This window comes from Mustela lutreola, chromosome 6 (assembly GCF_030435805.1).
Source record: "Mustela lutreola isolate mMusLut2 chromosome 6, mMusLut2.pri, whole genome shotgun sequence".
NCBI lineage: Eukaryota > Metazoa > Chordata > Mammalia > Carnivora > Mustelidae > Mustela > Mustela lutreola.
In genome coordinates, this window is record NC_081295.1 from 143064955 (window position 1) to 143090669 (window position 25715).

At 45.5% G+C, this 25715-nt stretch overlaps 1 protein-coding gene across 1 annotated transcript in view; it reads right to left on the minus strand.

The window, feature by feature from the left end:
- The window catches only part of NEDD9 (neural precursor cell expressed, developmentally down-regulated 9), a 187624-nt gene that overhangs the window by 108698 nt on the left and 53211 nt on the right, over nt 1-25715 (minus strand). Inside the window, exon 2 of the mRNA XM_059179253.1 lies at nt 6160-6345. Within this exon, the coding sequence (XP_059035236.1) occupies nt 6160-6171 (12 nt within the window). The 5' untranslated portion in view covers nt 6172-6345. The remainder of the gene's footprint in view (nt 1-6159; nt 6346-25715) is intronic.

Below are 25715 nucleotides of genomic sequence, written 5' to 3' on the forward strand. Positions count from 1 at the left end.
CAGACGGTGCTTCTTTGCAGGACTAACAGCTCTTACACCTGTAGGACATTTCTCCCCTGGATATACTTCCCATTTTTCAGACAAGCTCGGGGGATCTGCACCCCCCCATAATTCCCATGTGCCCTAAATTGCCTTATAGTCATGATTTATACCTCAATAAAACTACATCTTGAAAAGGAGAATGGGTTTGATTCTATAGCTGACATAATTTATGCATGTTTTAGTCTTGGAATGCACACTATTTAAGCAAGGGGAGAAGTCTTTGCGATGAGATGTGTATACCTACCTCCACGGAAATTATGACAATGAGGACAGCGGAAATGTCCTCAGGCATCTAAGCCCTGGACTCCCAGCCCTACTGAGACAGCACCCACAACTTCAAGTAAGGGGCCTCCGGATTCTCTGGCTATCAGAAACCCCCATGGGGCTTGCTAAAATTATGGCAATTCCTGGTTTTATGTTAGATCTCCTGATTTAGATTCACTGTGAATGGGGTCTAGGGTTCTGCTTTGAGAGTCTTTGTTGGTGATTCGGATCAACACCAGCATTTGAGAAGCATTTTCCTTCAGGTTGGGAAATCAATCCTCTATTTCTGGTTTGCAATTAGTTACCACCAATTAACTATTTGCTGAAAGAAAGGGAAGGAAATTCATGCTTTTTTGGATGCCTTCTTTGTGTCAGGCATTGTGCCTGACAGTCCGACAGTCTTAAGTACATATTATTTAAAATTTTCCAACAGTCTGACAAAATTGGCACGACTATCCTTATTTTGCAAAAGAGAAGACGGAGGTTCAGAGAGGGTAAAAAATATTAGTAAATACTGGGGCAGAGAGTTGAACCCAGATCTCTTTGGGTCCAACCAGCCTCCCTTTCCTGTAAAGCCACATTCCCCGACCGTTCTGCTGGGCGTTTTCTGTACCCAGAGTTGGACCAAATGTTTTGGGGTTCATAATAGGACACCCTGTAATCTACTGAGTGATAGTATGAGAAATTTCTTTTTTTCTTTTTTTAAAGATTTTATTTATTGATTTGACAGAGAGATCACAAGTAGGCAGAGAGGCAAGAGGCAGGGAAGGGAGAAGCAGGCTCCTCACTGAGCAGAGAGCCCAACACGGGGCTTGATCCCAGGACCCTGAGATCATGACCTGAGCCAAAGGCAGAGGCTTTAACTCACTGAGCCACCCAGGCACCCCTGTATGAGAAATTTCTTAAGAAGATGATGGATGTTTGAGGAAGAGATGAATCTTTTCATTCACTTGGGAAAGCTTCTGCTCCCTTATACTATGGACAGGAAGTGCACGGACCAGAGACTTCACTTGAAACTGAGTAATCATCTGTCAGCCTCCAAAGATTGGGTGAAGGGCGGCTCTCAGTTGAGTCCTTCTGAGACGGTCCTCAGCTGAAGAGACCCTCTTCACGCCTGTCATACCAACCCCCCTCCCCACCCCATCATCCCATGACTGGTCCAGGCGAGGATAGAAAGGTCTAGCTCCCTTACTTCCATTACAGACAACTCTCCCCATGCATGGAGAGCCAGGTGGTCAGCCTGGGCCTTAACTCTGACTGCAGTCCAGCCCCCCTCCTGCCTTCCTTGCTGTTAGATGTCCTGACAGCATCTCCCATAACCCCCGTACGCCAGTCTCCGTTTCTCCAGTGTCTGCTTCTCTTGCCCTGTGATGTTGTTCCATCAAATTTCCCTTTGGGATAAATTCTGGTTCTGTGTGGGTGGTAAAATGGGCTTCACTGTGTCCGCCCCCACATCGGCACATTCAAGTCCTAACCCACAGTATCTCAGAATGTGACTCTATTTGGTCTTTGAGGAGTTGGATCGACTATAGAGTCTTTAAAAGAGCATTCATGGGGGCACCTGGGTGGCTCAGTGGGTTAAAGCCTCTGCCTTTGGCTCAGGTCATGATCCCAGGTTCCTGGGATTGAGCCCTGCATCGGGCTTTCCGCTCAGCGGGAAGCCTGCTTCTCTTCCTCTCTCTCTGCCTGCCTCTCTGCCTACTTGTGATCTCTGTCTGTTAAATAAATTTAAAAAAAAAATCTTAAAAAAAAAATAAAAGAGCATTCAGGGTAAAATGAGTTCATGTGGGTGGGCCCTAATCCAGGACGACTGGTGTCCTTATAACAAGAAGAGATTAGGACACAGACACGCATAGAGGGAAGACCACATGAGGACACAGTAAGAAGGCAACCATCTGCAAGTCTCAGGGAAAACGGTACCTGCCCACACACCTTGATCTTGGACTTCCAGCCTCTAGAGCTGTGAGAACGCAAATGCCCGTTAAGCCATCAGCCTGCAGGATGTGTGACGGCCACCAGAGCAGACTAACCGAAGCAGCTTCAGAGATACCCTTCATTTCAGTCCCTATTCTTTCATCCTTACTCTCAAGGAACAACCTAGAAATCTGAACAAGATGAATCATCTTTGAAGTATACGGTGGAGAGGTAATAATTCCATGCGTAAAGTTTTCATAGTCCCTTAAATAGGTCATATTCGCTTTAGTGCTGAGAAAAGAACATGTGAATTCCTCCACTGCCTTGCATCTCCCCTTTTAGGACATCAAAAACCTATAGCAGGTGTAAAAACACACTTCGATGACCACTTTGGACCTACAGTGAACCTGTATTTCAGGGGAAAAGAAGGGCAGAGTTTGCAAGCCCTGTCAGTCAACACATTTTGGCCACTCATGAAGCAGGAGTCCAGCTGGATGTTTTTTCTTTAGATAAACCATCACAGACCATGTCCAACTGTCAGCTTCCTGCCTTAGAATAAAGGGAAAGAGTGAGGAATACCAAAGAAAAAGTTTTGCGATTTAAAAGCTTTATCCCCCCGCCAGGAGTCTTGTTTTTCCGAGCCAGCCCCATCACCAGGGGTGCATTGGGAAATTACCGACCAGCTCTCTAAAACGGAACAACCCTGAATTATCACCTGTCAGTTTCCGTGGTGTGAACAACCCCACTGTGGCCGCTGTTGAGTTACTCGTGTGAACTCACTGGGAAGGATGAGCACAGTCGGCTCTAAGGAGCCAGAACCAGCTACCTCCAACACACCACTGGTTCCTACAGAATTGCAAAGGAAGGCTGCCTGTCCCCCAGCCTCTCTGCAGCTCATGATGGCCCCCTGAGTGTGCCCATGGGCTCTCCGCCTTCCCTCCACATTAGTGTTTGCACAGGTAGCTCAGGGCTTGCTTTCACTTGCTGAGTCGTTTGGTAAAGGGCTTGCTTTCAAGAGTATTGATATGCTTAGCACAGCTTTACCCAAAGGATGTTTCTAGCCATGACCTCACAACATCTTCATGGCGGCTCCCCAACCCAGACAATCACAGCACAGGCGGCTCAGGAGAGCAACCCAGTCTAGCCTGACCCAGATTCCTAAAGGCTCAATCTCTCCCCTTGGACTTTTCTTATGCTCTGCTTCTCCCATCTTCTGCCTTGAGGGATTTCTTTGAGCTGCGTGGACTTTACTTCTCATGTGCTCTAGGACTCTCAGTTTCACTGGAAGCCTCTGTCGAGCATTTAGATTGTGCCAAACACATTTGTAAGCAATTTGCATACTTCATCATCACAATGACCCCTGCAGAGTGGTTCTATTCTCACCCCATTTTATAGATGAAGAAACTGAGGCACTGAGAGGTTAAATAACTTGCTCAAGGTTCTACTACTTGTGAGTGGCAGGGCCGGGATTCAAATCAGGCAGCACGGCTTCAGGTCTGGATCTTTAAGCAGCACATGGCCCCCCAGAAGGCAGTAGGGATGATCTCTAGAAACCACTGATGACAAGGAATCAATGCTCCTTTTTGTTGTTAGGTGATACTGATAATTGCCAAAATTTTCCATTCTACTTAGTCTAGTGTGACGTTACACACAAGTGTGTATGCGTGTGCCTGTAATATTGACATAGAGTTCAATAATGGAAAAAAAAAAAAAGAAGAAAGGAAAAACCCAAACAGAAGTGATAGAATTAATGATCCCAAGGACCCTTGGACTCTGGACATAGACGATTCTAAAGCAAATGAAAGATTTCAGGTGGTAGAATTGTCTGGTTTTCAGATCCAGAATACCAAAAGTTGAGAATCAGCGTGTAGTGAAAATGCCACAGTGCTAATGCTCATTGCAGGGACTCAAATGAAATGAAATATTGGTTTGCATTCGAGAAGGCTAAGTTTTTTGTTTTGGGAGGTTTTTTTGGTTTGTTTTTGCTTTTTGTTTTGCTTTGTTTTTGTCTCAATTTAGTGAAACTGGCTGAGTAGTTCTGAATAAATGAGGAGAGACTATTTTTGGTTCAGTCTTCATTAAGAAATTAACACTCATGCTACGGTGACTTGAGGAATCACAGTAAATGTAATTTGCTTCAGTTTGAATTTGTACAGGATCCTCCCTTATATGTGAAACATACATTCCAGGACCCCCAGGGGATGCTGGGAAATGCAGGGAATACTGCACTCGGTACACGCTACACTCTTTCCCATACGTACCTGCCTGTGATAAAGCTTAATTTAAAAATTAACCACAAGAAGAGATAAACAACAGGAACCAACTAGAACGACTATAACAATATACTGTAATAAAAGTTATGTGAATGTGGTCTGTCTCGCTCCCCAATCCCATAGCGTCCCGTGCTCACCTTCTTCTTGTGATGGCGTGAGATGATCAGATGCCTACGTGAGATGCAGTGGGCTGAATGACGTAGGCATTGGGACATAGGATTAGGTGACTTTGACCTTCTTGAAGACACCCAGAAGGAGGGTCATCTGTCCAGAATGGAGCTGACTGCGAGTGGCAGAAACTGTGTAGAGTGAAATCCTGGCTAACGGGGGATTAATGTCATTTGGGGTGGTTGAAGCTTCTAATGTGTCCAATTCTGTGACGGATTTTTTTCATGGGATCTTGGGACTTGGAGGACTTTAAGGAGGTCATTATTTTAAAACACTGCAGTGATATGGCAATCTGGTGTTTAAAGACTTCCATGCAAATCATTTTATTTCTCATTGAAGTGTTTTAAAAAACATTTGTCATTTTACTTAACTATAACCTTTCTCCCACAAATGAAATAGGGCCCTTTTTGGATTGACACGGGTACCCCGTTGCTTTCTTATTTGTACTGATGGTTAGTTCCTCATGTGATATAAACAACAGATTGTGGATCTCAGCACATAGGGGAATTACCCTTTCTTTTTCTCCTTTAAAAAAAAGACATCTAATTATTTGAGGGAGAGAGAGAGAGAGAGAAAGCAAGCATGGGGGAGAGGTAGAAGAAGAGAAACTTAAGGAGACTCTGCTCTAAGCACGGAGCCCAAACACAGGTCTCGATCTTGCAACCCTGAGATCACGATATGAGCTGAAACCAAGAGTAGGGTACTTATTAATTCCCTGAGCCACCAGGCGCCCCTTAACCATTCTTAAGAGAACAAGTTACTTCATACGCATTTTCTCATTTCATCTTCAGGACAATCTTCCTATCTCCATTTTATAAATTCAGGGACAAAGATTAAAAAGAGCCAAATAACTGGCTCGTGGTTACTCGACTGTTAAGCCTCAGTGACATAAATCCAGCTCTACCTTTCTGCTGCCACACCACCCATGCGGTTTGCTTCCATTACAGGTCAATTACAGATGCATTACACATCCCTTCTTTGACTTAGCTTCCACAAAACCTTTAGAAAGCCTTGGTTAGAGAGGACAATGGACCATTTTAACCCTAACCTCTACCTCAGGCCAAGCTGATTTTCTTGCGGAACAGCTGAATGGGAAGGGAACAGTTTAATACTGATTGGCAGATGGAGAAAGGAGGCACTGGAGAACTGGCTAACGTAACCTAGGGCATCAGCTTCTGAATAGTTCTGTGAGTGTGACTTCCAGACTTGCTTGAGCACTAGTCGTCCTAAGGGGAATATCCTTCCTTTATCCCAGAAGATTGCTTCCCCTGAGATTGAACGGATTTCCTGTGAACATCAGCATATCCAGCGCAAAAGATTCCCCTACCAGAGCAAAATTCGGCGGTGGCCCGAAATCAGCCTCTTAAATCCAAATATTAGTTACAATCCTGAGTGCGAGTGGAATGCCATTTGGTTTATTGTTTCAAAGGCATTAGTCCAGATTGAGCTGGACAAAAGGGAAGTGGATGAAATGTACGTTTTTCCCATCACGACTCACCGTTCCCCACATTTTCCTAGGTGCTCTGCTCTGTGACGCCAAGGAACGCTGGAGCTCCGGATCTCGAAAAAGACGACCCCCGTCTTCGTCGGCTGACCAGCTTCTTTCTTTTCATAACTCGGCTTAAAGAATACACGATCTTCTCAGGCCAGGGTGTGACATGCTGGAATTCACAGCTTCTTGAATCTGAAAAGACGTTTAAAATGTGAAAGTGGGTAAACGCTGACAGAGCCTGAGACGCTTTTTATCACTTAAGGACTGCATCGTAGCAGCTGGAAAAGCCGAATCCATAGTCTCATGAATGGAACCCATCATTCATTCATTAATTCATCCATCCATCCATTCATTCATTCAATCACGCCACCAAGGGAAGCATTTATGGTACTCTCACTACACGTTTACCTGGAATTGCAAAGATGCAGAAAATACGATCCTGTTCTCAAAGACCCCACAGTCTAATAGGACAAACCAAAAAAATACAGCTCCGTGAAATGTTACAGGTCCTCTGATAGAGCATGAAGTGGATCTGGTGAGGGCGCAGAAGGAAGGCGGTGCCTTGAGTGAAGAATAGATATTTGCCAGGTGTTTCTTACTGGGACAGAATGGTGGAAGTGAGCGATCCTTTGTTATCCGGAGTCTACAATTTCAGTCCTGCCATTGACGCTCATTGACTTGACTTGTTTTTCTGCGCTTCCACCCACTGCTTCTTTACCCGCTTTATGTTATTGCTTTATCCTTCTGAAGCCACCAAATGTTCCTGATTCTACTCATCAATGGCTCGAGAAGGGCACTGCAACTGTATGCTTTTCTTGTTTCCCTAAAATGAGAAAAACTGGTGCTTTGGCAATGTGGCTTTTAAACAGCTTAGATGCAAAGCCCAGAATTTTATTTTTGGGGGAAAAAAAACAGACTGGGCTCTTGGTCGGTTAGTAGAGGCCAGCTTTTCACTTCCCTTTCATGATCTCACAACTATAAAGTTCAGTTCTGGGGTGTGTGTGTGTGTGTGTGTGTGTGTGCGTGCGCACGCGTGTGTGTATCCTTATGGACCATTGTTGAAATACATATTCTTAGAAAAATCCTGATATTTAAACCACATGGGCTGCACAGACATCTCTCTGAGAACCAGGAATCTGAATCTTTGTCAAAGGAAAGTGTTTTTCCTATCAAGAATGAGAAATCAAAACCAAATGGGTGTTTTAAAATGTGGAGCAGAAAAAGGATTGGGTCTGGCACATAGTAGACGCTCAGCAAAGTGTGTAAAGAATTTGCCCCGCTGCCCTTATGGGGAAGAGAAGTCTTCTTAGAACTGCTTTCCAAACAGAGGGTAGTTGGGAGTTGGTCTCTTTTTACTTCTGCTAGGATGGGAAGAGCTTCCTGTCATTTCGGTTTGATAAACACAGTATTTAAAATCTTGGTTAAGATGGGGAGAAGGGAATTTTCCTCTGAAGCACTTGCAGTGGCTAGGCTAGAGGACATGGGCCCATGACTCATTTGCTCTGCCTGAACCCGTCCATGGTCGCCCAAATATCTGGGCCGCAGATGGTGGAGAAAACTACCAGTGAGAGTTACTGTTTCCAGAATTCAGTCCATTTCCCCCTGAGGTATTCATTGCCTTGAGGCGTTTTAACTGCCCAAGGTTGTCTGGGCTTAAAAGCAAGTCTTCTGAGCTGATTTGTCTATGGGGATCCCCAAAACAACAGCACTAGGAATGATAGATAGATAGATTTCATTAATTCTTTTTTTAAAGATTTTATTTATTTATGCATGAGAGACAGAGAGACAGAGGCAGAGGAAGAAGCAGTTTCCCCATAGAGCAGGGAGCCCAGTGATGAACTTGATCCCAGGACTCTGGGATCATGACCTGAGCCAAAGACAGACCCTTAACCTAAATGAACCCCCCCAGTGCCCCACATTAACTCTTCATTGTGATAGATAACACACATAGAAAAAACAAATGTGGAGCTGATCAGTTGTCATAAATTGCCTTCCAGATGTAGGCACAACATACTACCAGGACCCCTGAAGTTCTTCAACTGTCCTTCCAAAAACAACCCCTTTCTTTAAAAGCAGCCCTGCGGTGAGTCCCATTCAGGGAGCCCCATGCTGGGCCTTGTGCTTTTGGGCTTCTAAGATTTCCTCCACTGATACCTCTTTCCAAAGGGAGAAGAATCCTTGAGGCCAAGAGGCCACGTCTACCTAGAACCTATGTCTCCTTTTCTTTTTTTTTCTGAAGATTGTATTTATTTATTTGACAAAGAGAGACACAGCGAGAGAGGGAACACAAGCAGAGGGAGTGGGAGAGGGAGAAGCAGGCTTACTGCTGAATAGGCAGCCTGATGGGGGGCCCTGGGATCATAGCCTGAGCCGAAGGCAGATGCATAAGCACTGAGCCACCCAGGCACCTCCATGTCTCCCTTTCTAAACCATGCACTAAGTACCATGACCTTGGAATTCCCTGTCCAGATGATTCTGAGTCCACTTCCAGACCTTTCCCGGCCTCTTCCTCAGGTCCACCCGCCCCAGGGGGGGTCCAGGGGCAGCTATTTGTACGAGGCTGTGGATAAACATACATGGACGCAACAGCCTGTGAGATATGGGATAGGGCTGAGAGCGGGAAGAGACGGTGGGAGTCTGGGGGCGCCCTCCTCTTATGCCACATATTCCAGTGAGAAGCTCTAAGCCGTCCAAGAACTCTAGGGTCCAAAGTGGCTTTCTAGGTTGCCATGAAGATGCGTTTGGTGAGGCAAGAGGATAAAACATCTTTTATTTAATACAGCATTACTTTAATTTCCTGTAAAATATTTAGGCTGGGGTGCCTGGGTGGCTCAGTTGTTAAGCATCTGCCTTTGGCTCAGGTCATGATCCCAGGGTCCTGGGATCGAGCCCTGCATTGGGCTCCCTACTTGGCAGGAAGCCTGCTTCTCCCTGTTCCACTCCTCCTGCTCGCTGTGTCTTTCTCTGTCAAATAAATAAATAAAATCTTTAAAAATAAAATAAAATATTTAAGCCTATGATTATGATATACAGTTCTCCATTTAAGCCCCGGAAATGTTAGGGGTGAACCTGCTTAAAGGCAACTACCCCACTATGGTAATCCCCTCCTTGCCTTGCTTTATACCCTACCTCTTACAGCTGCATTCCTCTATGCTAGAGTCCCTTTTCCCTGTTTTTGAACTCTGAGTCACACAGTATGTATTCTTTTATGTTACTTTCCTCCAGCCAGGATCACGCTCATGAAACCCATCTACGCTGTTGCCGACAGCTATAGAGTGCAATTTTCATTGCCATATAGTATTCCATCGTGTTGCTATCTGTCTATTTCAATGCTGAGGGACAAGTGAATTGTCTCCAGGATGAGGCTCTTGTGAATGGTCCTGCTGGGGAGAACTTTGTCCATTTCTGTTCTTCATATATCCAAGAATGGAATTTGCTGGATGATAGATACGCATTTCTTCAACTTTCCTGGAATATACCAAATTGTTTTCCAAAGCAGCTGTACTAATTTATATTCTCACCAGCAGGGCATGAGACATCCCACAGCTCCTGGCAATGGCTGGTATTTCTTTTTAGTTTTAACCATTCTGTGCTAGGAATATTCTAGTATACTACTATCTTTTTCTTCTTTTTCTCTTCGTGATTTGTGTCTGAAGATACTGAAGTGATTCTAGGAACTTAGAGTTTCAAATTGACTGCCGTTAACATCAGTAGAAGTATATACTAATAGTAACATTATTATTTATGATAACATCTATAGTTCCCATTTGAAATATGGTAGCTAGGAGAAGATCTACAGCCTTGGAAGACTCACAATAGCAAAATCCAAAGCAATGGGGTTGGCCTATACAGCATTTTAAAATAATGCTGATCAGCAGACTTGGATGGGGTGGGGGTGGGGGGGCTGTGACCCAATACACTAGCTATGCAGTTGGCATTGACCTTTTCCTTTCATAGAAGTATGCATGTCCCCAGAGCACGCACTGACAGTCGTGGCAGCGCCGAGCACAGACGGCTGACTTGTCTGGCTGGGCCAGTCGGGGCCACCCTAGAGGAAGATTAGCTGGGGAAGGCCATCAGCTTGCAGCTCATTAGCCTGCCATCTCTGACGGCACCTGTTTCTCTAGGAGGTGGCAATAGCCATGTGCTCTGGTCAACAGAAAGCAAGGGACAAGCGCAAGCCTCTTCTGCAGAAACAAGCACAGCCTCCTCACTGCCCACCTTCTTCTTCACCTCCTCGGGTCCCTGAGCTTTCTCCCTTCACCTTCTTCTTGCTAATATCCTCAATCTCTATGCATCTTGGTCCTTTTAATGCACCCTCCCGGGCAAAGCCCAGCTCCGAATGCGCTTCATGGTTTACTTTCTCTACATCAATCTCCCAGCTGTGGAGCATTGCTGGAAAACCCACACACCCTGCAGACGGTCCCACTCTATACTTACAGCCACCAATGCCATCTGGGCTCTTGTTACGGTCAGGCAGCCCCTCTCTGCTTCCCTGGTTCGCTCAGCCTCCCGTTTTCCTGTCTAATGATAGATCCTCTCCTGGAAGGATGTGATGGTGTCTACTCTAGACCCGACTGGCTGTTGTTCGTTATGCGCAGGCTGTTTCAGACTATCTCCACTGTCCTCAAGTCCCTGGTTTTAGTACCAGCCCCTCTACTGAGCCCTACTTCCCAACTCCACCATCAGCTCCAATGGGCAGTTGCTCCTCCTGCTTCTCGAAGAAAGCTAGAGCTGCCTCATGTGGACCCCCTGGACTTCCCTCCTCATCTGCGGATTCATTTAGCATCTAGACTCCTCCCTTTCTCCTTCCTGCCTCCAATAAAGGAAGCGTCTTCTCTTGTGCCCAAGTATATCCCTCGACCTGGCCTCAATGCCTTACTCAGGGACAACTCTCGATATTTCTCTCCTCTCTTTCTCTCCTCACTTCCTCCCTGGAGTTGTCAAATAGGCTCACCTCTCTGCCTTAAGAACCAACCTTCCTTAGCTTGGCCAGAAACCTCATCCAAGCAGGGCAAGAAGCAGAGCTAGGGGTTGGGTTGGGTTCCCGCCCCCTCCAAGTTCCTATATTGAAGTCCTAGCTTCCTTTATTTCAGAAAGTGACCTTATTTGGAAATAGGGTCCCTGAAGGGGTAATCAATTAAAATGAAGTCTTACTCTCTCTGGATCTCCCTTTCTTCGTTTGGGACACAGGAGTCATTGGATGGTCATTTTTGGGGTGGGCCATTCCAAAAATCTGTGGGAGCAGAGATGGCAGATGGGAGAGGGAAGTTAGAAGCCCGGGGAGTGGGCAGGGGGTAGGGGGCAGGGGGCAGGGGATCTGAGCGCCACACCTCTCCTTTGACCACAATAGTTCCAGTTTTAAAAGCTTTACAGTTTGGAACTCTTGGTAATATTTGGCTGAAAAAAAGGGTTTCACTGTTTAAAAAATAAAATACAAAATTTAAGTCTCCTGGCTTAGGTGATATATCAGATCCTTTCTAACCTCAATAGACTATGATTATAAGATTTTGCCAGTGAAAGTGTATGGGTTTGATGAACATATTGCAGATTTTTCTCAAAAAAAAAAACCCTCAACTTAATAAATTTTTCTTTCCTGAGAAGGAGAATTTGATAAAAGACGGACTAAAGCAATTTAATTTTTGAGCCTTTTAAAGATGCTCATATAAAACATTCCCATATTAGAAAAGTAATTTTTCCTGGGGCATGATACGTTGGAATTTGGGGTTTAGAAATATGCTTGCTGTCCACCTGGGGCTCTGAGACCTTGTGCATGATTTGTACATGAATGGGACCTTCTGAAGATGGGCTCTTGTGGAGAATCACTGTGGCTGCTCTGTCTTTGTTTCCACGGGACCTAGATCAGTGCCTGGTACACAGTAGGGCTCAGTGAGCCCTTCCTGGATGAGACTCCCTGAAGGTCTGTGAGAATTCTCGGTGATAGGAAAGAAATAGAACTTCTTTCTAAGGGAAGGGATGAGTAGGGTAGAATCCACAAACACAGATTAAGAGGGGCCAGTGTTCTTGAGCAAGGCATGGGTAAAATGGCACCATTTCTGCCTGCGGGACAGTTGTCTGTGGATGGGATAAGCACAGTGGGGGATGGTAGCTCTATGACCTCCTCAGAAGAATCTGTCTAGGTTCCTGGTTTCCTGGCAAATCCTTTCATTTCCTACCCAGAGCCTTAGTGGAGCCTCCATTTTCCTTATTTCTCCCTGGATACTTCTCTAGTTGGTATCTGATCCTCATTTTTAAGGACCCCGAATGGGAAAACATCTGGGTCGCTAGTAGGATAAACTAGGTTTCCCAACCTCTTCTGTCTCCCAGTCAGCCATGTGCAACTGGCCATGTTCATGGCTGGAAGTGCCCTGGAAATCAGGGGGCTTGGGTCCTAGTCTCCGGTGTGTGACTTTGGGCAGCTTAGCCATTTCTCGGTCCCAGTTTTATCCTGTGGAAGATGAAGGGTCAGACAAAATGTGTCCTCAATTCCATATCTCATACAGGTTATCACCTGTATATATAATTGGTGGGACAGTGTTCCATTATTGGCCAAAAATGGTGTCTTTCTTTCTCTGTCTCTGTCTCTCAGTCTGTCTCTGACCCTGTCATCCTACGCGATGTTTCCACTTTGCTGTACCTTTGAGATAAGGCCTTGGGGGGAATGCTGAGATCACAGTGTTATTTAAAATGCCTAGAAGCTAAGCGTTTAACTGTTGTGAACATCAGAGCTGTTACAATTTCACCACCTGGGGTGTGTCCTGAGGGAATGAAGCCTGACCTGGATCGGATTTATGGTCAAAGATGTCAGAAAGACCCTCATCAGGGTCTCCTCAGAGGAGGAGACCAGGGGAAGGAGGAGCAGAATGGAGGCTAAAGTCAGCTGGGTGCCCCGATGTGTCCTCCTATGTGTGGTTCTAGGCCTGGGACCACTGCACTCAGCGGCGCGCACTGACCACCAGCTGTCTGGCCCACGGTCCCTGGAACAGAGGACTCGTGAAACGGCACACTTACTAAGTTGTCTTCCTTGAGGGGCGCCTTGGTGGCTCAGTGGATTAAGCCTCTACCTTCTGCTCAGGCTGGCATCGGGGTCTCTGCTCAGTGGGGAGCCTGCTTCCTCCCCCCACTCTGCCGGCTGCTCTGCCAACTTGTGATCTCTCTCTCTGTGCGTCAAATAAATAAGTAAAAATCTGTAAAAAACAAAAAACAAAACAAAACCCAAAACCCAAATTGTCTCCTTGGGAATTATATTTCCCTGGGCTGTGGAGGCTTACTAAGATGTTGCTTTCCAGCCAATGGAGGCCTTCTGTCTCACTGGGATTCTCACAGTTTATTTTGGTAGGTAACTAAGACAGAAAGACAGAGTTAATTAAACTCTTCATAAAACAGTCCATCAGCCACCTGCTTGCAGAGCAAAAAATCAAATTCTTCGCTGTGCTTTGGCAGAAGGACTGTGTCCTTCAGTCTCCCCTTGGGCCCCATTCAGGATTCTAACCAGGTTACCTGGTTAGAAAAAAAAAAAAAAAAAAAAAACTTCTTTTACGTTACGATATATATATTTTCCATTTGTGTAAAAGCAGTAAATACACACCAGTGATCTTGTCAGGCCATGCCAAAGAAGAATTAGTAGGGGATTTAATACCCTAATGCATCAGGCACACTTGAATTTGGCTAAACATTCAAATTGGGTGGTTTGGCTCAGTAGAAGCAGTTGATATGTTGTCAGGGTATAACTTTTCAAGCGACCTCGGTTCTTTCAGAATGATCTCTGGAAGGGACTGGCTTTTAAGTGAGTTGGAAATCCTCAGGTATGTTTTAGAGATCTACAGATCAAGCCTTCCCTTTGTTGGAAATGGGTAAGACTCACTAAAGAGAGTGAGGGGGCAGGGCTGTCCCTTCATCCAAGGGCATGTGCAAACGTGCACCCTAGGGTCATAGCAACAGAGTCACCCCTGTTTTAGGATCGTCTGCAAGCATCAAGATATTCCAAATGACCGCCGAAACCCTGACCAAGAAAAAGGGCAATAACCACGGAATAAGCCAGGGTGGAAGTGAGAGTTGTAAGTCCTTAAAACCCTTCTGCGCTTAGGTAATGTCTTGCTGAACTCATGGCCCTCCTTCTTTTCCTGGTCTTTGCCAGCAGATTTTCAGGACTCTCTTAGCAGAAGAGAGGACATTGTTTGCTGCACCTTCCAGTCCCGTGGAGTTCTTGGACGCTGACTGTTTACGGGGACTCTCAAGTGCCTTCGTTCCCCATCTGGTATTAATTTTTATTTCTTCCCCTTTACTAGGCTCTGACTCATCTCCATCCAAACCTTCAGGTTTCCTGAAGGCGGGCTTCCCCAGACATGGCGCCCCACCCAGCTCATGCAACTTGCCACGGGGAATGAACGGTCTCTGTCCCCAGTCTCGGAGAACGGGACAGTGATTTATTTAATCATCCAAGTCAGAAAATACAAGGAGACGTTTTCTCAGCGCTTCATTTATTCTCGCCGCTGACATCTCACTGGGGATGGGGTCTTGTCCTTCTGAGCTTCTCAGCTCTCCTATTCCCTCTCCCCCCCCCCAATCTGGCCACATCTCAGTTGCCTCCATCTTAACTCATTGTCTGAACGCTGGACCAGTGACATTTTAATCCCACTTTATCCTCAAGGCAATGGGGAAGACTTTGGAAGGTATTGACTGGGAAGCAACTCGATCACATTTCTTTGTCACAAAATCACACTGAATATCGTGGATGACTTGGAAAGGTGGGTGGCAAGGAGGGGCCGAGAAATCCGTCACAAAGCTGGCCCAGGATCCAGATGAGAAATGAGAGGGTCTGAATTAAGCCCATGACAGAAATGATGAAGACGAGAGCAAGGGGCAGTCAGTGGGTAAGTACTTAGCAAGTCAGTGGGTAAGTACTTAGCAAGTTGGTGGGTAAGTACTTAGCAAGTCGGTGGGTAAGTACTTAGCAAGTCGGTGGGTAAGTACTTAGCAAGTCAGTGGGTAAGTACTTAGCAAGTCGGTGGGTAAGTACTTAGCAAGTCGGTGGGTAAGTACTTAGCAAGTCGGTGGGTAAGTACTTAGCAAGTCAGTGGGTAAGTACTTAGAAGTTGGTGGGTAAGTACTTAGCAAGTCGGTGGGTAAGTACTTAGCAAGTCAGTGGGTAAGTACATAGCAAGTCCGTGGGTAAAGTACTATATCTGATTGGAACTAGAAGGTGGAGGAGAGGGAACGTTTGTAATAAATGTCCCGCAGAAAGAAGTGGGGGGGATTGGGTGGATGATAGGACCGTTCTGAGAAAGACAAAATTAAGAATTAAGCTGGTGAGAAAACAATGAATTTAATGTGACGTGTTAGGTTCCGGTTTCAGGTGGGGAATGTCATGCAGGAAGGAAATGTATAAGCGATTATGTATTTAGTTGATGCTTGAACAACACGGGTTTTAACTGCCCAGTTTCACTTATAGCAATATTTTTTAAAAGATGTATTTATTTGAGAGAGAGAGAGAAAGCATGTGTGAATGGGGCAAGGGGCAGAGGGAGAAAGAGAAAAATCTCAGTCAGACTCCACGCTGAGCGCAGAGCCTGCCAAGGGGCTCGATCCCAAGACCCTGAGATCATGATTTTGAGATCAAAATCCCCAGCTGGCTGCTTAACAGACTGAATCACCCAAGTGCCTTCTCCTTATGTGTGGATTTTTTTCAATAAATATGGTAGAGTACTGCAGACCTTAGGACTTGCCCATCTCTCTCTCTCTCTCTCTCTCTCTATATATATATATATATATATACACATGCTACTTCCTTATAATAAATCATACACACACGCGCGCGCACGTGCACACACACACACACTATTCATACTATTTTTTCTGTTTCTATGGAAGACCCAGAGGCTGACTAATATAGCACAGGGTGAGAGAAAAGAGAAAAAAATTGGAAAGAAGGAAGGGAGAGTGAAAGAAAAGTGTGCGATGAACGCGTCCACGAGAGCCTACGTGCTTTGAAACGTAGAGAGAGGGCGGGTGACCGTCGGACTGTCTGTCATGTCTGATGGCATCAGTGACTCATCAAGATTATGTAACTCGAATCAGCCTTCAGCCTCTGCTGTCTTGGAGGTTTTGTCTCATAGATGCTGGACTTCCTAGCGTGGCTTGTTTTCTTGTTACTTAGGAGCCGTTGCTAGCATAAGGTCATACTTAGAAAACTGAACGCTCCGTAAGATTACTCAGAGACTTGGCTGCTTTCTCCCTGGCCATTTTATCTTTAGATTGAAAAAAGAAACTGTTCACTTTTCTTAAGCGACATTACACATCACTTTGAAATATGCCTTATAGGCCAGCCCTGAAATCTGGTGATTTTTTTTTTTTATACTCATGAAAAAGAAGCTTTTGTTTTTTAAAAAAAAAAAGTAAAAAAAAATTTTTTTGTTTGTTTTACTCTAAAGACCTTCTTAGATAACCCAGTTTTTAGGAAACTGTTTGACGAATAGAAGCTGTGGCCGAGGTGAGAATTTGCCCAGCTCATACCCAGTTTAGTTCTGACCCCGTGACAGGATAACCTCAGAAACACTGAGGTGATTTAAATGAGAGTCGTATTGGGCATGTAGAATTTATTTTGTTTTATTTAAAGAGGCAGTAATAAGCTCTTTTATCTGTGGTTATAGCAGGGACCATCTGAAACATCTCCCCAGCTCTGTAAGATGGCCCTAGGTGTCCCGCTCACCGAGAGCGGTAGGTTCCAGATTTCAGTTTGGACAACACAGTCATACTTTCTAAGTTCACGGCTGCCTGGACCGGGAATGAGCACCTGGCTGGAGTTTGAACTCAAAGTCTTTCACACACACACACACACACACACACACACAATGAGTCACTCTTTTCACTACTTCTGGCTTTCCCTCTGCCCCTCCCCCAACTCATGCTCGCTCAATCTCTCTCTGTCTCTCAAATAAATAAATCAACATTAAAAAAAAACCCTCAAGTTTAAGGATTTTGATGATAAGAGTCGTGGACAGTGAAGCGGGAAACTCAGTGCTCTTACTAAGAACCGCTCATACTCTCACCCCTCCCTCATCCCAGAAAAGCCTCAGCAGCTGATGACGACGGTGACCACCACACGCTTTTGTTGGTGGAGTGTGGTTAGCGCCGTGCTTACGACGGGCAATTTGTCTGAATCTGTCAGGACGACACGGGCCTATATCTACTCTCAACAATGCCATTTGTAGGAATTTATGCTCCAGGTATGCTTGTACCGAAAAATGGGTACAGATTATCCTTGCACAGGTGCAGAAAGACCTAGCACAAGGGTACTTGGTAACGCATTGTTGGTTAAAGCAAAATATCAGAAACAACCTAAATTGGTGTTGATGTAGAATTGGTTAAGTAAATTATGTGAACCTACACAATTGGGCTATTTGACATAAGAAAATGAATACGGTGTTCATGTAGGGAAAGAGCTCTAAGATATGACAGTAAGTGAACAAAGCAAGGTGCAGACTGGTGGGTTTCCCAGGTTATCATCTGGGGGGTGATGATTTCTCTTCAGATTTGCCCATGTGTGTATACATTGGAAAAAAACTGTGGAAAGAGAAGGAATAAGTTCATGCCGGTGGTTTACTTGTGCATACGATGGTGTGTGTGGCAGGGGTCCGGGGAAGTGGGCAGTTTAGATAGGAGATGGAAGTTGGAAGAGCACGTTAAGTGCATACTTCTTATGAGTTTTTTTTAAAGATTTTATTTAGTTACTTGACAGACAGAGATCACAAGCAGGCAGAGAGGCCGGCAGAGAGAGAGGGGGAAGCAGGCTCCTCGCTGAGCAGAGAGCCCGATGCGGGGCTCGATCCCAGGACCCTGAGATCATGACCTGAGCCGAAGGCAGAGGCTTAACCCACTGAGCCGCCCAGGTGCCCCCTTATAAGGTTTTAAAACGGTGCTATCCTATGTTTGTCAACGATGCAAAAGAAAGGTAGAGGAGGAGGAGGAAGACAGAGCGGACGAGAAGGGGGTGAAGGGAGAGAAGGAAGACAGTCCCTGGCTGCCAACGGAGGCCAACTTTTATATGCATCAGACTCTCAGCTGGTTATTCTAACTTTGTAAAGAATATATTTGGAACTGTGTTCTCTTGAGGAAAAACAAACAAACAAACAAACAAACAGACAAACAAAACCAAAAAACCAACCCACTGACACTTAGGGACAAGGCCCGGCAGTGGCCGTAGCATGGTTTTCTCCCTCATCATTCCCTATTATCCCCCAAGGTCAGGAATCACAGCAGACCGAGAATCTCCACCATTTCCAGCTACAACCACCTTAAACAACAGCTTTTCCATGGACGAATGAGAGGAACTCGAAACTGTGTGGAACCTGATTGGAATCAGCCTGGAAGTTCCTTCCCTGTGGATAATGTCTACTCTTTCTCCATGTTTGGCCATAGAGAACAGGCTTAAAATATCACTGTGTCTGAGAGAGAGAGAGAAAACAGTGATTCAAAATGCACTCTAAGGTATAGAAACCTTAAACTGCTCTTTCCTTTAAAATAGATGTTCATAAGAGAGTGGGTTTCTCAGCCTCAGTACACATGATGGGGCCTGGAGAAAACAGTGTACAGGGTAATTTGGGACTACCCCAGGCAGTGTTGGCAGATAAAATTTAGGACACCTAGTTATATTTGAATTTCAGATAAATAATAAATAATTTGTATACCAAAAATATATACTACACACTATGCTCAGAATTATTCATTGGTCGCATGACATTCAACCTTAACTGGGTTTCTTGTGTTTTTATTTTGCTAAATCCTTCAAGATGGGCCCTCGGGACTGGCCTGCAGGAGTGGAAGCTCTGGCCTCCAAGGTTTAATGAACAGATGGGAAAGGCCTGTTTGTCTTTGTCATCTTAAGGAAATGATAAGCAAACACCCCCTCCTCCAAGAGCCAGTCAGATGCTCCTGACTCCCGGTTCCAAACATGGCGTCCGCCTCAGGTTTTGTCTGCCATGTCTGGTCCTAACAGAAAGATATCATCCAGTCCTACACGGCTGCCCCGCGTCCCACAGATGAGACACCAGTGCCTTCTTCACCATAGACAAGAGACCTGTATTGCTCTGTCATCAGAATGACTATGGTTTCATGTTTTTAACAGAAAATTGGATAAGTACTGATCTTCCAAACTTTCCTGTCTGGCCTGCCTGCTCTCATGACTCACAGCTACAGAGTGACCGTGTATTAAGCTGAGTGAAGAAATCTTCTAAGAGCCCTGTATGTTCTGGGCAGCCCCTTCCAGGTGTCAGGATTAGCCTGGAAGGTGGCAGTCGCTCGGTGAGCCTGAAGTAAGGGCAAAGGGGAAAGGACCCTCATGACGCTGCAGAGACCATCTTTCCGGGGAGGAGGTGGCAGGCTCAGGTGCTATGCCCCCTGCCAGAGAAAGAGGGCAAGCCTCTCTTCAAAGGTAAGTCGTCAGTTTTTAATCTGCCCTTCATAGACCTGGGGCACAGATCATGCTCATGGAACACTATTCAGGTTCCTTCCCTGTCAAAGAGGAAAGCCTTGCCATGGAAAGACCATTGCAATGTTGGCCCTCGGGTTACATGGGGTCTCCATGTGCAGCTAGCTCTGATTACAGCATGCACAATGACTGATGATGCAGTGACGGAAAACACCATTTCCCAGCACCCCGCGTCCCAAGGACAAAGGGTGTGGACACTCCACCAAGGGCAAACCTGTCTTCTCTGAACCTTGCTCCTCCTGGGGTACAAGCTCTTGGTGAGCTGACTGTCTGTCTTCTGAATCATCCGTAGATTGGAGGCACATTGCAAATAGGGTTTGGCTTTCTGGAAAAGCTGGGCTCGTGGGAGAACAATTAAAGACAACAGGGTGCCTGAATCAGGGCCACCATGAAGGAATGGACTTTGGCTCTTGCCTGAAGCTGCAGCACACTAAAGTAAAGCCAAAGGTAGCAGCAGCAAGGGTTTGAGCAGAGACGGGCGACCACTGAAGCCATGACTCAGAGGCACTGACTTTTCCATGTCTGCTGTGAGGGCATGGCTGGGTAGGTTGCATCACAAAGACTGATTTTAAAGTACCATGAACCCAGTTGAGGTTTGTAGGGCAGACATACAATTGCTTGCAAACAAATGGTGGACACAATGAGCCGCGTTTTATGTTTCTCTGCAGGTTTTCTTTGGGTCTCTCCAGGGAGCTGAGAGAAATTCAAGTCTGAAACTCTAACCTGCGTCTCTAGTCCCCCCATCATTCCCCCCACACACTAGATCTGAACCTCAGGAGATCTACTGGGATATTTGCTGAATTCTAATGGGAACCGAGCCCTCCGCATATTTTTCTTCTTGGGATTTGCTCTCATTTTTTTTTGTTTTTTTCCTGGAAACACATCATAGTGAGATGTCTTACACCCTATGTTTTCCCAGACTGTTTGAAAGCTGAAGTATGCAGACACCCAACTTTGGGGCTGATCCGGGTTTTTCATGATCTAGGTGGGGTAGGCAGAGCTTCCAGGGAAAATCAGGAAGTTAGACCACCTGCATTAGAATCACTCGAAACCCCTGTTCAAAATCCTGATTCTTGGGACCTTTTCTAGAACTATCTACTGAGTTTGTATGGGGGAGACCTGGGAACCTGCATTGTTCACAGCTTCTCCCTGCACCCCTCCACCCCATTCCAGGTGATTCCTGTGTGCACTAAAGTTAGAAGGCATGGGTATAAGTGAAGTGGTCTTAGATTAGCAGCCAAAGAGCTGGAGTTCAAAGCCGTTTACTACTGGGATGATTTTGGACAAGGTACTTACTAACTACCAGCCTCATTTCCCATCTGTAAAAATGGATATGTTATCTTACAAGAGTTGTTTATTTTTCTCTTGGAGAGTTAAATGACATAAGCCATAGGACAAGGCTGGCAAATACTGAGCTCTTGCTAGATATTAGTGCAGTGCACCCTAGGAGAGAGAAAAAGTGTGGTGAGCTCAAGCAATCTTTGCAGACCTTGAGATGGATATGTTTTGCAGCAATTTTCAGAGGCTCTTGTAACTCCTCTTGGATGGAAGCAGAATAAGGAGACTTACCCACTAAGTGGCTTTACTACCTGCGAAAGCCCTTCTCACATACCCAGGACTGCGGGATATCGTGCTATCAGGAAGACAAGATGACACATAAGGCACTTTCAGGAAAGCAGCTACAGGCTAATATAAAAGTCGAATAAGTCAGCTAAGAGCAGAGGGTGAAAGTCCTGTCGTTATAGGAGTATTCCTCAGTGGGGGCGACGTACTCTAAAGCACTGACTCACCAAGGACAGCTATGTCCCCTGGGAGACCCTGGCCAATGTCTGCAGACATTTTTGATTGTCGCGACTGGGAGAAACTGCTCGTTTCCGGGGGGCAGAGGCCAGGGATGTTGCTAATCCCCTCACGGTGCGTAGGGCAGTTTCTCACACAGAGAATGATCTGGCTCAAAATGTGAATAGTACCCCAGTTTAGAAATCCTACTTAATTAACGCAGAAGACTGAGTCACGGGTGATAGAAGGAGACCTCTAGGCAGTTAAACACCTCCCAAGTGATAGCCTCTTGCTGTTGTCTTGCAAAGTCTTTGCTGTCTTGCAAAGTCTTACGGATGTACGACAGGACCCAGTGTCCTGCAAGTTGGGGGGGTCACCATTGACCACTTCCCATGTCTCATGGGCAACAGAGCCAGTTTCCTACTCCTTTCCACAATGGAATGATTGGGAAAAGCATTCCTAGAGCTTTGGAGAAGGAGAAGGTGTTGCTGTCTGAAGCACGTCCCAGGCTTAGAGGGATGTCATGGGGGCACTCATCATTCAGGGATATGATCAGATCCAAATGGCCATTGGTTTACGCTCATGCTCCCCTTTGTGATCCTTGGCGTGGTCCCATGGACATCTCCTGCTGCTTCCCGTTTAGTGTCTTGGTTAACCAGCTCTCTGGCTTTATCCCCGCCCCCCCCCCCCCCCCCCATTTAACTCTGTCTCTTTGGGTCTCTTCTTTCCTGACATAGCTTGTGCCCTGGGGCTATAACCTCTGGGAACCAATCTCTTTGGTTGTCCTGGACTCCTCCTGTACAGGCCCCCCTCTGAACCACCCTGGCTTCCTAATTTTGTTTTGTTTTGTTTTGTTTTCTCTCTGCTCCAACCATGTCCCCTGGATCTCTTTTTTTTTTTTTTTTTTTTTTTTAAGATTTTATTTATTTATTTGACAGACAGAGATCAGAAGTAGGCAGAGACACAGGCAGAGAGGAGGAAGCAGGCCCCCTGCCGAGCAGAGAGCCTATGTGGGGCTCGATCCCAAGACCCTGAGATCATGACCTGAGCCGAAGGCAGAGGATTAACCCACCCAGGCGCCCCTCCCCTGGGATCTCTTTAGCGCTTTTATGCATGCTGCCTTCCTGCTTTCAGGGTCATCATCGTGGTATGAACGACCACGCTCAGAAAGACCCCAGGCTGGGTTTAAAGGATCCGCTGTCACCATCCTGAAATTCTTTTTTTTTTCCTTTTTTTAAGATTTTATTTATTTATTTTGAGAGAGAGCGAGAGAGAGAGAGCACGCACAAGCAGGCAGAGTGGCAGGCAGGAGAGAGAAGCAGCCTTCTGCTGAGCAGAGAGCCCAATGTGGGACTCGATCCCAAGACCCTGGGATCATGACCTGACCTGAAGGGAGACACTTAACCAACTGAACCACCAAGGCGCCCTTTAAAATTCTTAATAGTTTCTTCTTTGACCTTGTATTTTGTGAATGAATTCTGATGGCACAGCAGAGCGTGCACAAGAGAAGAAAAAGCACATACAATAAGCGTGTCTCCCTTTTCTCACCATTGCATTCTTGTAGAGCATTCGCCATGACACAGGATGCAAGTGGACCCAGGAAATGTGGCAGTTCGGGAGATTCAAAGCCAAGACGAGGTAAGTGTGTTTGGTCTACCACCGGATAAGCTGGGGCAGGGGAGGGACCCTGATGGCCCCCAGAGGCCATGCTTTCCTTATGAACCAAAACTTGCTTCAAACACAGAAAGCAAGTGATGGCATGCTAAGGAGCGCCAATGACCAAGAAACGCTTTGTCCTCTACTCCTGCGGCTTCTGTGCACTAGCCACCCGCGAGCTCCCTGACCTCACATCCTTCCTTACTCACGTCTGAGCCAAAGGCAGAGACTGCCCGTACAATGTGCACGATCCAGAAACAACATAAAAGCAGCTGAGTTAGTGTTGTGCATCTTTTCCACTATTATGGTAAGAACAGAATATGCAGATTGTGTAATTTTGGTGATTAGCATATGAGTTAAATGCTCTCGTATTTTGCATTTAAAACCAGCACAGCACAATGTAGAGATGAAAGGTAAGATTCATGCTAATAATTTAAAATTTAAATTTTCTTTTACTTAGAGTGGCACAAAATAGCAAATTAAAAACACACACACACACACCAAAAAAAAAAAAAAAAAACAAGCCATGACAAGTGAAGAGAGAGACTGAATGAAAGAAAAAAGCTTTTATTTTAGTACCTTTAATGGCACCTTTCTCTTGCTTTTTAAGTAAAGGGGTGGCTGTTTTCATTTTGCACTGATCTTGCCTGTGTGCTCCTGTTTCTTCAGGCCAGTAGTAGTGTCTCTTTGTCAGTGGACCGGGCTCAGGTTGTAGGAATCCATTTGCCTCTATGCATGGGTGCTGCCTAGGAATGGATGTTCCCTGTGAGCAGCGCTGAAACAATGGCTGGCAGATTCAGGGGTATAAATACTGCAGCTCCTGTGTTACCCCTCCAGGACAGCTCTGGAAAGGGGCCTACGCTGACTCTAGGCTCCCTTGTGGGTTACCAAGGTACCAACTCTACAATTTTGTTTGATAGCTCACCTTTGCCTGCTCCTCACCCTCATGGTCCCTCTGCCCTGCCACTTTTTTTGGGGTGGGGGGAGATGTCTGAAACAACCAGTTTTATTCAACCTAAAGCAGCTTCTCTAGGTCTCCTGAAGCCTAGGGCCTCGCCAGCTGTGACTCTTTAAAAAGATATTCTTTCTTTTTTTTTTTTTTTTTAAGATTTTATTTATTTATTTGACAGAGAGAGAGATAGAGAGATCACAAGTAGGCAGAGAGGCAGGCAGAGAGAGGGGGAAGCAGGCTCCCCTCTGAGCAGAGAGCCCGATGCGGGGCTCGATCCCAGGAACCTGAGATCATGACCTGAGCCAAAGGCAATGGTTTAACCCACTGAACCACCCAGGACCCCTTAAAGATATTCTTTATTTTTTTGAGGGGGAAAGAGAGAGCATGAACAGGGAGAGGAGCAGAGGGACAAGGGGACAAGTAGACTCCCCGCTGAGCGCAGAGCTAGATGGAGGGCTTAATCCCAGCACCTTGAAACCATGACCCCAGCCAAAGTCAGACCCTCCACCGACTGAGCCACTCAGGTGCTCCAGCTGAAACATTTAAATATGCTGTGGACAAGCTCACCTGTCCTTCCTAGTTCTATGAGTATCTCTGCCAAGGCCATGGTTTTTGTGAGGTGTCAGTGGTAGCCTGTGATCAGGTTGTGCGGTAGGAAACCCAATTATGGACATGCCCAAGGGAGTCTTCTATAGAATGCTGGTTTCTGGGGTTTGTACTGAAACTTCTGATGCAAAAATCTTTCTGCGCTAGTCTGAGGGAATTTGGAAAGCACTTTGGAGAACTGGTCCATCATAGACCACTCCAGCCACCAAGCACTGTTCTGGGCAGAGCTGGGCTGAGACCTGGATGAGAGAAGACTGGATAGCTCAGACCTCAGGGAAATATGCTCTTTTGACCAACTGAGCCTCTTGATGCCACAAAGTCCCTAGTTCTTCTTGCTTTGGGAGGAAGGAGAATAAAATTTATAAACAATGGGCTTAACTTTACCCTTTTAAATGAATCATAATCTATTCTGTGAAAATCAGGCAAGAACCAAAACAAGTTTATACAATGGGAAAAAGACAGTCTGTTGAACAAAAGATATTGGGAAAAGTGGAGAGCAACATGCAAAAGAATGAAACTGGACTACTTTCTTATGCCATCCACAAAAATAAACTCAAAATGGATTAAAGACCTAAAAGTGAGACTTGAAACCATAAAAATCTCTAGAAGAAAACATAGACAGTAATTTGTCATCAGTCACAGAAAAGTTTTTCTAGATCTGTCTCCACTGGCAAGGGAAACAAAAGCAAAAATAAACCATTGGGACTACATCAAAATTAAAAGTTTTGCATAGTGAAAGAAACCATCCACAAAACGAAAAGGTAACCTACAGAATGGGAGAAGATATTTGCAAATGATATAAGTTATAAGGGATTATTATCCAAAATATATAAAGAACTTCTACAACTCAATACCCCAGAGCTAATAACCTGATTAAAAATAGGCAGAGGACCTGAACAGACATTTCTGCAGAGAAGACATCCCTATGGTCAACGGACTTGTGAAAAGATGCTCAAAATTATTCATCATCAGGGAAATGCAATCAAAACCACAATGAGATATCACTTCACACCTGCCAGAATGGCTAAAATCAACAACACAAGAAACAACAGGTGTTGGTGAGGATGTGGAGAAAAAGGAACC